This window comes from Xiphophorus hellerii, chromosome 1, assembly GCF_003331165.1.
Source record: "Xiphophorus hellerii strain 12219 chromosome 1, Xiphophorus_hellerii-4.1, whole genome shotgun sequence".
Taxonomy (NCBI): Eukaryota; Metazoa; Chordata; class Actinopteri; order Cyprinodontiformes; family Poeciliidae; genus Xiphophorus; species Xiphophorus hellerii.
The window spans coordinates 3229941-3243585 of NC_045672.1; the positions used below are offsets into that span (position 1 = coordinate 3229941).

Here is a 13645-nt window from a genome sequence, read left to right on the forward strand (position 1 = left end):
ATTATCTCTTCATAATGGAAACTATTAGCAGATGAAATATTTTAGGCTGAGCTAACATTTTGTTCTAAAAGCAGAGAAAAGGTTGAGGGTAAAGATTTTAACGGGAGGGAGGAACTCTAAAACTCTTCTGGGGTGTTCTCAGTCTCCATTGCAAATGTGCGCAAATCTTTGTTGATATTTTGCTACTACTGAATAAACAATTTTGCAATTGCGGTGTTTCCATTAAAGAAGAAATGCAGTTAAAATCACATGTAAGTAAATAAGTTTGTTCATGTGATAAAGTCATTTTAAAAAAAAACATGCCGCACCATCATCCTCCTACCACTTCCTGTCGTCTTCTTCGACGCAATAGCTGCAGTAAAGAATACTGTAGATGTTAGCTTTTGCGGTAGTTCTAAGATGGTTCCACTGTGCACATTAAAGCTTATTAAGTTATAGTCAGGGTTTAAGCCATTAAAATAGGAAGCTATAAGCGCTTTTAGAGGAGGTCTCAAGTACTTGCTGAAGATATTCACCATAAAACTTATCAAAACCCCAAATAATCAGTAATCTAATAATGTTAAATTCACTACTTAGAACCTATTCACACAGAATTAGTTTTACATCCACAAGTAAGAGGATTTATTTTTTTTTAGACTCAGCTATGCCGACCTTGAACTTTTCTATGGAGAAACTGGTATTCGATTAGCAAAACCAATGTTCGGTACAAAATTGTGTATTGGACTCAGGGGACTTTTATTTATGCTGCCAACGTAAATCTGGTGAAGTCATCACAGAAAATAAGAAAAAAAGACATTTGTTTTTATAACAATCACATATTTTAATGACATTAAGTAAAGGTGCTACAGGACTGTACAAGACTAGCCCTAACCTAACCCTAGCCTGTCCGAAGCTAACAATAATGTGCCGATCTATCATTAATCAAATCAGTAGCTAGCTTCAGAATGGATATAGACCCCTGCAACAAGGAAGTAGCCACCATTGGGTACGTAATAGTCTTAAAAAAAAAACAACGTTTTTTGCTATCAGGTGAAGCTCAGTACAAAATCTTAAAACTCATTCCACATTTGTTGCACTTCTGAAAAACATCAACTCCTACATGCTTGTGACTCACAGTCCTTTACTGACCATGTACAAAATAACACATTGTATATAAGAAATATAAGTGACTAACAATCACAGAGACTACACTGAAATTACAGTATGAGTAATAGACTCTCATACTGCATTTTATTCAATCATTGATTTTACTTTTAACAGGCGTTGGATGGCCATCTCTCATATGGATTCTAATGGAGTGAAACACTTGTGTGTGTGTGGATGGAAACTTCCAGTATTCCCCCAGAAAATGATATTACATAAGATAAGTGGGATGTTTCATATGGAGGCCCGAAAGCGGTGTAGATGGTGGTGTACAGAAATAAAAGAGAGCGAGCAGAACATTATGTGTTGCTGTAGGGGGGCTACACAATGAGAACAGCTAAAAAACACTAGGTGTTATTAAAGCTTTCCTAGTTGTAATGATTCAGAGGGACGCGAGCAATTTTTCTGAGAATTTCTAAACAAAAAAAAACACGTCACTTTAGAATGGGATTGGGAGACTGAAACTGCTGTTGGAGAAGTTATGGGATAAAAAACTCTGTAAAACCGAAGAAAGAAAAACATGTTATGAATTCAAATATTCTCCCACTGTGCAAAAGAATGCATCACATCACTATTTCTTTCTTTGGCTAATTAACATAGCCATTTCTATGAACCCGTGATCTCATCTGCTTGCTTTTGGTATTCTTAGCCACCAGTTTTTACCTGCTCACAGAATTGCACACAAGCCGATTGTATCTCTTTCCAAGGACAGCGACGTGAGGTCACGCATGCCTGGAATATGCTAACATCCAATCAGAACAGCACTGAATCAGACTGAAACAATAGTCTATGTGTGCATTCAGATGCCTAACAAAGCATTGTGTGTAGAAGGAGCTTTGTAATAAAACCAGGCATCCATCAATATTAAGAGACAAGTCTTCTGAAACACTGATACATGTTGTAAATTGGCAAACATTATGCCTGAATGCTTTTCCGCAGTGACATATACGACCCTAGTTACAGTGACAAATCTACTGCGCGCTGATTGATAGGATTATTAAGCTTCTCTTTTTCAAATCTATTCACTGTGAAGGTTTTCAAAGCAAATGAAGAAAATATACATTTCTTATACAGCAATCTGTCCCAAGAACATTTTTCAGACTGTGAAAAATTTAAGTCTTACTTGATTCCTTCTTGGCTGTGAGCCTCGGAGAACAGGAGTTGTGTTTCCATTACAAATGTGTGAAAATCTTTGTCTTTGTCGGTATTCTGCTAATGTCAAAAGATCAATTTTGCAATTGTGGTGTTAAAATTAAATACGAAATTGAATTAAAATCACATGTGGATGGTGCTAGCGCTCATCGTATATCAGCGTCAGAGGAGTCGTAGGCATCGAATTCAGGCGTTGGAGCGACAAACCCCTTATAAATGGGAGCAGCTACATGTGCAGGGTTTTGGGGAAGTTGTAGTCTGTGATTTTACAAAAGTGCTATGGATTCAACATGTTGGTGTAACACACAGCTTTTTATGAACTGTGTGATGCTGCGAGAGCTCTGTCCAAAAAAAACCAATATAATTCTACCTCTTCCTGCCATCTTCTTCAAAGCTTCCGCCTGTAGTAACATCCAGTTGTTAATCATGTGACTTGTGTGGTACAAAAATTTTTCGAATTGTGCAACTCTGTGGTTCATGGAAACGCAGCTTATGACATTGAGCTGCTAACAGGATTTTACAGAACTGAATAGCAAACAGTATTTAATAATCACACAATGTGTACAATTGACGGGATGTTAGGGGCACTGAGTTGGACTGCTGATATTCTAGACAGTTAAACAGTCTGATAAATATCACTTTTCAGTCAAATTTATGTCATGTTTTCGGATGACAAAAGTATTAAAATGTATGAATTAAAATAAAAAAATAAAGAAGCTGCTGTTTTACTAAGTCAGTAGGTATACCATATAGGTTGTGAGCAAAACCAACAGGGAGCAAAATGATACTAGACAGATGGCATAATTAAAATTAAATGAACTATTTATCAATTTAAATAGATTGTATTAGGCCATTGGCATATAGTCACCACCAGATTCTCACAACACCCCAAACTATCACATATTCTATGAAATCAAAGCAAATTAGTCCATAAATGAAGCAAAGGAAAGAAATGGAATGACTGAGTTAGAATCCTTGGGTGTCTGGGTTCTGGCTTTTGTTTTGATTATTTTCTTCTTGTATAGGTCTTGGCATATTCATGGCATTCCTCTCTATTCATTATTCACAGTAAGGTGTTGCCATATTAGTTAATTCTTTGTTGTCTAGTTTTGTTATTTGTTTTTGTGTTCTGTTCTCTGTTAGTCTGAGAAAAAGCAGCTCCTTGTTCTACGCTTCACTTTGTCCAGAGGGTCTGGGCTCTTGGCTGCTGAGAATCAATTGCTTTCTAGAGGTGGCGAAGTTTTAAATTTTACCCATTTGGTAACATTTGTCCATGACGTTTGTAAAGCCAGTTCAACCCTAGAAAGGTTCCTCCAGTGCAAAAAGAAAAGTGCTAGTGCGAACGAGGCAGCTGTTAACGTTAAATCAATATTTAGAAGCATGACCAACACTCACTTCCTCTGCTGCCATTGCTGAAACTACAACAGCGCAGAAAATCGACATCGTCGTTCACAACTTCTTCTGTTCGCTGACTGGCTGAAGTTCTACCAGAGAAACTGAGGTCAATGGGAGAAATCCCAGACAGAGCAATGAAAGGAGATGAGAATCAAGCGAAACTGCACAGGAAATCAATGGCCTGTCAAAGTGGGTCATCCTTGCTGCAGAAAAGGTTTTAATAGCTCAAACCGACACCTTACAGGGAACTTACTGACTTCGACACGAATTGGCAAATGCAACTAACCAATGACTAAGACTCCACAAACACTGGGGATCCCAGCGAAACTGAAATACACCGGGAAGCAATCAAGACAACAAAAAACAGCCGTGGGTAATAATGCCCCGGTGGCGGACTGAAAACGACCTAAAAAGAACACAAAAACACATCACGGCAGAAAAACTCAAGGGAACAAAATACAGTTCATGACATGGCGGTGAGGACTTTGTCAAAAGTTTCATTTGATTTGAAAACCATTTAAGCCCACAGTTATTCATGCTGGTCATTTAGGTTTAAAGAATTATTTTAATATTTTTTCTGACTACAGGTAATATTAACTTTTTGGAGGGATCCAGTCAGAGACTACTTTAATCTGATGACACATCTACTGAGGGAGCTAAAAACCATAAACACCTTTTCATTTCTAACTTTACTGCTGTTTTTTTTCCCTGCTTGCTGCAAATGCAAAGACATTATTTTCTGTATCCAATCATTACCAGCTCTTTTCCATCAGGACAGTTCAAACATCTCTTTAAATTCACTTTACAGCACCTGCTTTAAGGTCACGGTCCATCTTAGGAACATGATTTACAGAAGAACATAATTATGATCACTAAATGGGAGACGTCTCTTATATCCCACATTTAAAAAAAAGTCTTACATGCAAAGGTCAAAGAGAAAGAAACATGCTTCCTCATTTGCAAAGAAAAATTGTGCCGCAGTCTAATGTCTAATGGCAGACAGATTGCATTCAGTTACTCAAGGCTACAGAAGAAGAAGAAGAAACCTTTGACAGTCATCTCAGCAGTTCTTCCCTTCACAAAGAAGAACACATCGATTGGAGCTGTACATCCTTCGTCCATGTGTGGGCGGACACACAGAAGAATGAGGTAATTTAATGGCAGTGTCGGAGAAACTCAAAGTTAATTCATACAACGACTAGACCAAATTGTTACAACAGCACCAAGGACAAACTCTAAACGACGGTAAATCTGATAAGAAGAGGTACTTGAAGAGATGAGTCTAGGTTTGTGGCAAAGCTTTGTACAAACGAGCAACACAAACACACGGCACATAAAACAGTGAGCTTATGACCGATGGCAAGGCCGAATAAAATTCGGACAGGATAAACATTCCTACAAGGGAGATCTTTATACTTTACATTCAAGTTACTAAAAGTCACTTGTGTGTTGGTGAATTGAAAAATGTGTGCTACATAAATTTAAAAATGGGAAAATGAGGGTAATTTTGTGCAAAATCAAGCCCTATGTAACTCAAATGTGTGTGTGCCTTGATGTGTTGCTGTTCTGAATAGTGAGACTGTGCAGGGATCAAGGGTGTGGGATTCCATGTTCTGCTCAGTTTTTAGGAACATTGCTTTCATATTTAAAAGAGCATTATTATGTTTTTACGGCCACATAGTGCAATTTTATATCACAATCAAATAACTATGTTACCTTCCTGTGTTTATAAAAACGCTTCTTATATCACATGACTTAAAAGAAATCTGACTTCATAATTTAACGCCTTGAAGTTGAGCCTCTGTCTCTTTAAGAAAGATGCTCTTTCTGAAGCTGCCATTACAGCATGGTCCTCTATTAACCCTTTCATAACATTTTTACCAGCTTTAGAAGTAGTTCCTATAATGAGTCCAGCAGATGCGCAGATCCACCAGGTGTTTGCTAATTGTTCCTGGCTAGTCTAAAGGAGCTGAGTGTGTGTGTGTGTGTGTGGGGGGGAGGGGGGGGGGGGGGGGGGGGGGGGGGCATCACGGAGGAGGGCTGCTATGTAATACAGAAGCTTGAAAACTCCACTTCAGAGGAGGAGCTTCGTCCTCAAAGGCGGTGCGAGGTCCACTGAGAGGTTGCCATGGGAGATTCAAGGATTTCTCAAACATGCATGAAAGAAGGGTAGTTATTGCTTCATTGCTCACGCCTCACAGGGCTCACAATAGTACACACCTTTTTCTTCTCCAGGCAAACAATATTTCAGATGTCCCAAACAATAGTATAGTTTGATGTGTTTCTTGAACTAAAGCGGATTTGTTGCTGCTTTTCTTTGCCTCGCTGTGTTTGCAGATCCGTTCACTCACCCATGCTGCCAATGACGACAAACTTACAAACTGGCGACAATCGTGGATGCCCTTAAGCCTCCTTTGTAAAATTTAATTTCTCATCATGAAGTCATTAATGTTTCAAGACGTTCCATCATCAGGCGCAGTATTCACAGCAGCGGTTTCCTCATGTGTGAAGCCATTTGATGAAAACCAGGTGGTTTATTTAATGATCACAAGCACATCTGCTAAACTTTGAAATTGATAGCGACTTCACTGGGACTTTTTGCACTGTTCCACCACTGCAGACATTATGAATCCACTGACAAGAAGTTCGCTGATTATTTTGAGCTCAGTAAGTGTGTTTTTCATCAAAAGCCTTTCTATTATTATCCCCACCTCTTCTATTCATCAAAAGAAGTCGTTATATGTTGGAGAAATCTCATAAAGATGGAAACGAACAGCGAAAAACATCTCCCAAACTCCTTTGATGCTTCCGCGGCGCGGCTAACCCAGTTACTCAGGGCCTTCTATTAGCTCGGAAGAGAGTGATTAAATCACCTGCAATTTTGTCATGGCAAGACACACTCTTTTGACCTGATTGCATGCTCCGTTATTTTGGCTCTCTGACTATTGAAGTCTCTATATTTAGAATTTCGACAATCAGCGGAGCTGCCACAGATGTACCTCTGATTACTTTGATTAAAACATTTTTGGGAGGATAAAAAGACGACTGAGAGCCGAATGCAGTCTCCTCTCTGTTCCTTCTCCCTGCCAGGACATTTGCTCTCGCTCATCTTTGCAGCTGAATATCAAACACCTAGGCAGTTGGCAGCGATAAAAACTGGACGAGACATGGCAGAGGGAGCAGCTGTGAGAGGAAAATAAATCAGTTAACTGGTCTGACTTGGGGAAACCACCTGTGACGTACAGTTAGAAACGAGACCAAAATGGACAACTTCAATCCGATGCTTTAAGAGGAAGTTCCAGGAAGAGATCCGTTTTAGTGTTGTCCAGGAGTCTGCTGGGCATATTGTCAGATGAAGGCTTGGCAGGAAGCGTAGAATATATTAGAAATTCCACCAGTTACAATTAAAATGGCAAAACTTGAGACAGGAATACATTCAGATCCAGCTACGTCGCAAACATATCCTAACTTCTAATCTTTTTCTGTGTATTTTATTGGAATGGTTCATGACAGTCCAACACTTGGTGTGAAAATGATCAATAAAATAAAGTATATTTGACCTTCTTGGTGCTTTCATGATATAAACAATTTAAAGTTCGCACACTTTAAATTAGACTTTTTTTCTTTACTTTTTTCTTTTGAAAATTGAGTACAGAAAAATGTTCTAAAACCAGTTCTAGCAGATCATAAACCAGAGAAACCAGCCACATACTGTATCTCTCTAGATGGATTCGTTTCTAATTATGCCAACATTATATTGTCTAAAAAGGATTCAACAGGCCTCAGATACAGTTTGTGAACTCTGTTGGCTGAAACTTTGACGAGCCCTCCAACCGGATCCTGTTACTGACCAGCAAAACCCCTAACATCTGCTGAAGTTGAACCGATGTTGAGACTCATGCATCACTTCTTCCTGTCTGTACTGGTTGGAGCCCAGTAGCTCCTCAGGCAGCCCTCACATCTGTGATCCGTCACCCACATTACCACCCGAGCCTCAAGACCAGGGATTTAGACAGCTGTGCTCTCCAGCTGTGATTTGTGAAACTCATTTCAGTCTCGACTGTCTGTCGGGTTGCGGCGCATCGTTCCTCCCTGCAAATCTGTGCCCTTTGGACTCGGAGTCGCTCGGCTCTACTTATCTGCTCGGACGCTGCTGGGCTCAAATTAGTCGGCAGAAAGCTTTGATGTCAAGAGGCCGAAAGGGAAGAAGGCATAAAACTGGTAATAGAGCCGTTTAGATTGGCAGGTGCAGAGAGCGAGCAGTCGCTGTGACTTTCTGTTCACAGATTAAAAGAAAATAGGGGTGTGCCCAAATATCCAGTCAAAAATATATTTAAAAACTTATGAGAAAATGTTTAACATCAGACTCACATCTCGCCTGAGCCACAATCAAACAATTCAATTGAGAAATAAACTGTAAAGACTCATACAGATCCATTTCTGACTACAGTCTGACTGGGTTCAGCTGTTTACAATGAATTCTTTCCAAAGGCCTTTTCCCCACAGAAAAACATGTCAATTTATACAAATAATATAGATATTATGTGATATTATTAGGGCTGTGAATGGTAACATGTTAACTAGGCCTGTCGCTGTAAACAACACATCAATTAATTGCATAATAAATTTAAACAAGCTCCATAATTTCCATTTGCATGATTTATTGTTTTTTTCTCTTTTCTCTCTTTCTACAAAAAACTGGATGATAAGAGAATTAAGTCTGGTGTTTTGATTTCAAGTAGCCTTTGTTTTTTAAAGACAGTTTTGTTTATAGAGACTTAATAATTAATTAATTTACTTATTTGTTGTTTTGTTTATTTTGGATAATTAAGATATCTTCCAGTTCCAGTGTTAAATGTTCATTAGAATTTAATGAATTCATCGATCTTTGAGAATGTGTTCTTGCATTATTTATCCATTACCATTATATTGCTTGAAGATGGTCTCAAAACAACAATATTATCATGTAACACGATAACTTCTGAGATAATTTATCATCCAGCAAAATCTGTTATTGTGGCAGGCCTAACGTCAATGCCTGCGATTAACCTAAAAAGATTAACACGTAAACGTTACATGATGCAGCATTACCTATTTTTGCATGAAAGCGTCTCTCCCATGGAGCATTACTTGGTTCACAACAGCTCGTTACACAGCCTTGTACTGCGGTCAAAAATTCAGAGTGGCAAATAACAATGAAAAGATGAGTGAGGAGAGTCAGATTGTTGTGCTCTGCGGTAAACTTTCTTTAGAAAACACGGCGGTTAGAGCAGACGCCACGAAACTGAGGCAACAAATCTCGATGCAGTCATCGAAGCCCTTCCTCGGTGTCTTGTCTTTCCCCCCCTTCTCTCTGCCCACTTCCTATCAGATTACTGTCAGAGAAAGAACAGAAACACCGCAATGGACGTTTGGATAAAACCAAGGTGGAATGTTGCCTAATTTGCAATTATCCTTCCACTGAGGGACAATCAACTTATAGTTGACATTTCTAAATTACGTTTGAAGCAAAATAACGTCTTTTAAACCTCCCTGACTATGAAAACCTGGAAATATGAGATGTTTGGTTTGAGACAAAATGATTTCCTAAACATTTCTTGAAAATGTGGGCTTTCACATCTCAAGCTTACAAAGTTAATCATAGTGGCTAACTGATTGATCACAGCGCGTGAGTGTGATTAATCTGATTACATTTTTCAATTGACTGACAACACTAGAAATTATACAACTGCAGTACATTTGCCCTCTTCTAAATATGTAGTCAGACCAACTGCTGAAATTACTTCATGCTAGATTTGTCCAGTCATGCACAGTCATACACCAAGACACTAACCAGTAAGAAAGTTGGGGTTAAAGGTCAAACCAGAAAGTAACACCGACAGTTAACGGGAGATGGAAGCTAGAATTGATCTGCGTCATTGTTGGTTATTGGATAAAAACAACCAAAGTGTAGGAATAGCAAACTCACCTTACAAGCGTAAAGCATAAAAAAACAACTTTACATGTTCAGAAAGGTCCTGAAAGCTGAATTAAAGTCTGTTGTTGAATCAGATGAAACCCAACAGAGAGGTTCATATCAAATTATACAGTATCTTCATCTCTGCAAATCTCACACCATAGAATACATTATCTCTCCACAAATTGTCCTCAATTGGACTCACAAATTGACACATTGAAATGCTTCAAGGCTTTTCATCAGAAAAAGCAAAGCGTTCTACTGGAAAGTCCAAACAGTTTCTTTTTGAGAGCCTGTCAGTTCATTCATATACAAGCTATTGTCACATGACTGCCACCCAAAACGAGTTCCTCCTTTTTGCTTCCATGGTGAGTGAACTGAGTCCAGACTGCAGTATTGAAAACTTTGAATTCCCCTGATTTTCTTTTTCTCTTTTTTTTTTCCACAGAGTGAAGGTTTGACAAATGAAGCAATATATTAAATCATTGGTAATCCTTGCAGAATAGCATGTTTTGTCTGCTCTTATCTCATTCTTACGTAGCTGTAATGCACTGAAACTACATTTTCTGTGATTTCACACATTAATCTCAGACCATGTTCATATTCAGTGAAGATTCTAGTCTAGCTTTTATTTTGCATTTCGATACAGTAGGGTATAACAAAAAGCAGTGAACGTTCCCTTTATTTTAGCTCTGGGTTAGAAGCTGTGAATTTGTTATCAGCTTCAGCTTCATTAGCCAGCTGCAGGGCCCACACCTTCACCCCATTACCTGGATGTTCCCTCTATCCAGGTTTTGTGCCGCCACCCCAACTAGCTAGATGGTTGGACTTGGACAAAATTGGGTGCTGAAACAGGAAACTGACCCAAAACACATTCACAGTGCTTTTAGAATTTATTAAGAGGGCTAAGAGTAAAGTTCTGGATTGACCTTAAATTTTGGACCTCAACTGTTTCAGAAATGCATCATTTATAAGCCGAAACAACCAATTCTCCCTAGAAGAGTGGTCCACCATCCCACAGTAATTATGCCAGACATTTACTGATGGTTACAAAAAGAATCTGGTCTATTGTGGGCTAGTTACTAAGTTACACAGTTAACCATTAACAACAATAATTTGGGTTATATGGCCTGACATAAGAGAAGAAAGGTGTTCAAGTTTCAACATGTTATTCATTCATTTATAAATGTCACAGTTTCACACTAAATATGTAGCTCCAAACTAAATATTTAGTTAGCAAACTAAATATTTAGTTAGCAAACTAAATATTTAGTTAGCAAGCTAAATATTTAGCTCAGAGATAAAAATCTCCATTTAGCTAAAAGCTTCAGGCTCTATTTAGATATAAGCTAAATATTTAGCTTGTTTCTAAATATTTAGCTTAGATCTAAATATCTCTATTCAGCTAAAAGCTTTAAGCTGTATTTAGCTTAGAGCAAAGTATTTAGCTGTAAGCTAAGTTCCAAATTTAGCCTCAAGCTTAATAATTATCACTGAGCTAAATATTTAGCTTCATACTAAATATTGAGCTAGCTTGCTAAATACATTCTTTGAAGTATTTTTCATTGACTTGTGAAGGACTTATAGAAAATCCAAACAAAATTCAAACATTCCCATCTATTTTGTATTATTTATTTATTAATATTTCATGATGCCACCTTGGAAAAACAGCAGTTTACAAAATGAAACGCAAAATCAGCACTGTGGCACTTGCGCTGATGATTAATGTATGTTTACCTCTGTCTTCAATGTTGTCTATTTAATTGTCAGTTCAACTTTTGAATGAGAAACATTTCTGCTCTAGTTTTAGTCCTGGTTCATTTCGTTACATGCTAAAGTTCACATCCTCACTTTTCTTAAGATCTTGACCCAAGAAGTGGACCATTCATTATGTCTTATGCAGGCACAAATAAGGTAAAGAGCAATGCTGTTTTAAGAAAGATTTTTAGGGTAAAACATCTGCAAACATAGATCATAAAAATAAGAAGTTCGGAGAATAAAAATATTGACACATACCAGGATCTGACTTGGAGAATGTATCTACATCCAGCAGACTCCTGAAAAAGAAAGCAGAAATGTAAGTAAAAATGGGTCATTCTGACTTTCCTCACTGTGTTCTGACGTTGGATCCATTCATTAACATTTCCAGAATTCCATTTGTATCTTTTCTTTTCATTCTATTTTTTGAGAGGTCCCCCAAAAAAGCCTTGGCTAAGCCCCCAAAGCGCGGTCATGAGCAGATTTAGATGTTTCCACAAAATGACTCTGGGGAACCAGCCATCAGAAAGAATGTGTAATGCGTTTCCATGAAATGAGTGCAGTACTGAACTAAATAAAACGTGGCTATCACAAAAGCCCAATAATACATTCTGGAAGGAGCTGATGAAACTGGCTTTGTTCCACAGAGAAAAGCAAGTCAATGTCAGTAATGCGGTGGAGTTAACTGTATTAAAACCAAGCTGGAATAAAAGACAATCGTAGCACTAATTTAACTCCACTGATATCCACAATTTGGCAGCATTTCACATGGGAAATGTGATTTAAAATAAAAGGCCCACACATTTTGAAACAGGCAGTAGTAAAAAAGACAATTTACATCCTCTCACACTTTACGTGAGAACAGGAGATTTCTTTTCATCTTGAGGGGAAATTTCAATCATTTTAGGGCCTGAAGAAACTAACAGAATCACTTCAAGGACACCAAATCTGAAGTAGTCTAAGTATCTTAGTACACTTTCAGTAAGGCAAAAGTAACAAGTAAATTTTCAGCAAGAATTGAGTCAATAATTCTTGAATATAGAAAAAGTACCAGATCAACTGGCAGATTATCCCACTTAACACTAGGAAGATATCTTACTATGAGTGAAAAATGCCAGCTGCCAGGTGTACTAGTGTAACATAAAACTGTACAAACCTGTATTTCTCTAATTAAAATTGTTCATTACTTTTAAGGGTGCTCTAATCGCACATCAGTTTAACGGGGGACGTATGTGGCAAAAGAAACTTGACTTCCATATTACAAGAAAATCAGCCACCATCTTTAAAAAGCACGGCAACAAATGATCTCCACCGGCTGCTTCTCTGACGCTTAAAACTTGGAGGCGTTAATGCGCCTCCAACACTCTGTCAGGATATTACTATAAGTACTCATTACTGATCCGGAGACATTCTCACAAGTAATAAGACACATTAAAATGCTCATTAAAGCACAATCTTGTCTTTAGAAGTTGTTGTACATCTTTCAGTGGATCAGGGTAGCTTAGTACATTTCTAGCCGATGATTTAAAGAATTTTTAAACATTTTCTGTTTTGTGAAGTTTTCCAAAAAGGGGATAATAGGCTTTGTGTCCTTTGATTTTTTTTTTTTTTTTGAGATCAAAATGTTCTCCACTGTTGTTGCAATTACAAATAAATGACAGTGGATGTTGTGGGCCTTGTCTTTAAGCAGAGGAATTTTAAATAAAATTTCATTCAACGCACATCAAAACATTTTATTAAGTGAAAGAAATCTCTTGCTATTAAAACACCTCTAATTATAAAAGCCACAAGGCATCAAACTTTTGTATGAATATCTTGCAATAACAATAGCAGCATGGTCATTGAAATCGATTTGGAAAAAAAAAATAAAAGAGATTTTGAATAATATCTTTTAAAAGACAACAGTGGACCTCTGTGCCTTCGTTCAGAATTTGTGAATTGACGTATTGACAGATTGATCTGTGGAACAGAATTCCAAATTATTGGAATCTACTTAACACTTAACAATCTACTACTCACAGAAAATCTACTTATTTGTTCATACCAATAATATTTAAAAGAAAATGCAGCTTACAAAGTTGAAATACCCAGACACAAAGTTGATTAGCATTCAAAAAATATCAAATTCAGGAGCGCCATTCTTTGTCCTCGGAGGTGCAAGGATACAGCAAAGTCACAACAAATATGTGGAGAAGAAGCTAGCTAGCTGCAAGCTAATAGCTGCTAACTCTGGAACATTTA

At 37.8% G+C, this 13645-nt stretch overlaps 1 protein-coding gene and 1 long non-coding RNA gene across 2 annotated transcripts in view; one reads left to right on the forward strand and one right to left on the reverse strand.

The window, feature by feature from the left end:
• LOC116720590 (uncharacterized) overlaps positions 1 to 13645 on the forward strand; it is a 957300-nt gene that overhangs the window by 308363 nt on the left and 635292 nt on the right. The gene's annotated exons all lie outside the window — the stretch shown is intronic.
• LOC116720384 (copine-9-like) overlaps positions 1 to 13645 on the reverse strand; it is a 92563-nt gene that overhangs the window by 76474 nt on the left and 2444 nt on the right. The window contains exon 2 of the mRNA XM_032563633.1: positions 11663 to 11703. Coding sequence (XP_032419524.1) covers positions 11663 to 11703 — 41 coding nt within the window. The remainder of the gene's footprint in view (positions 1 to 11662; positions 11704 to 13645) is intronic.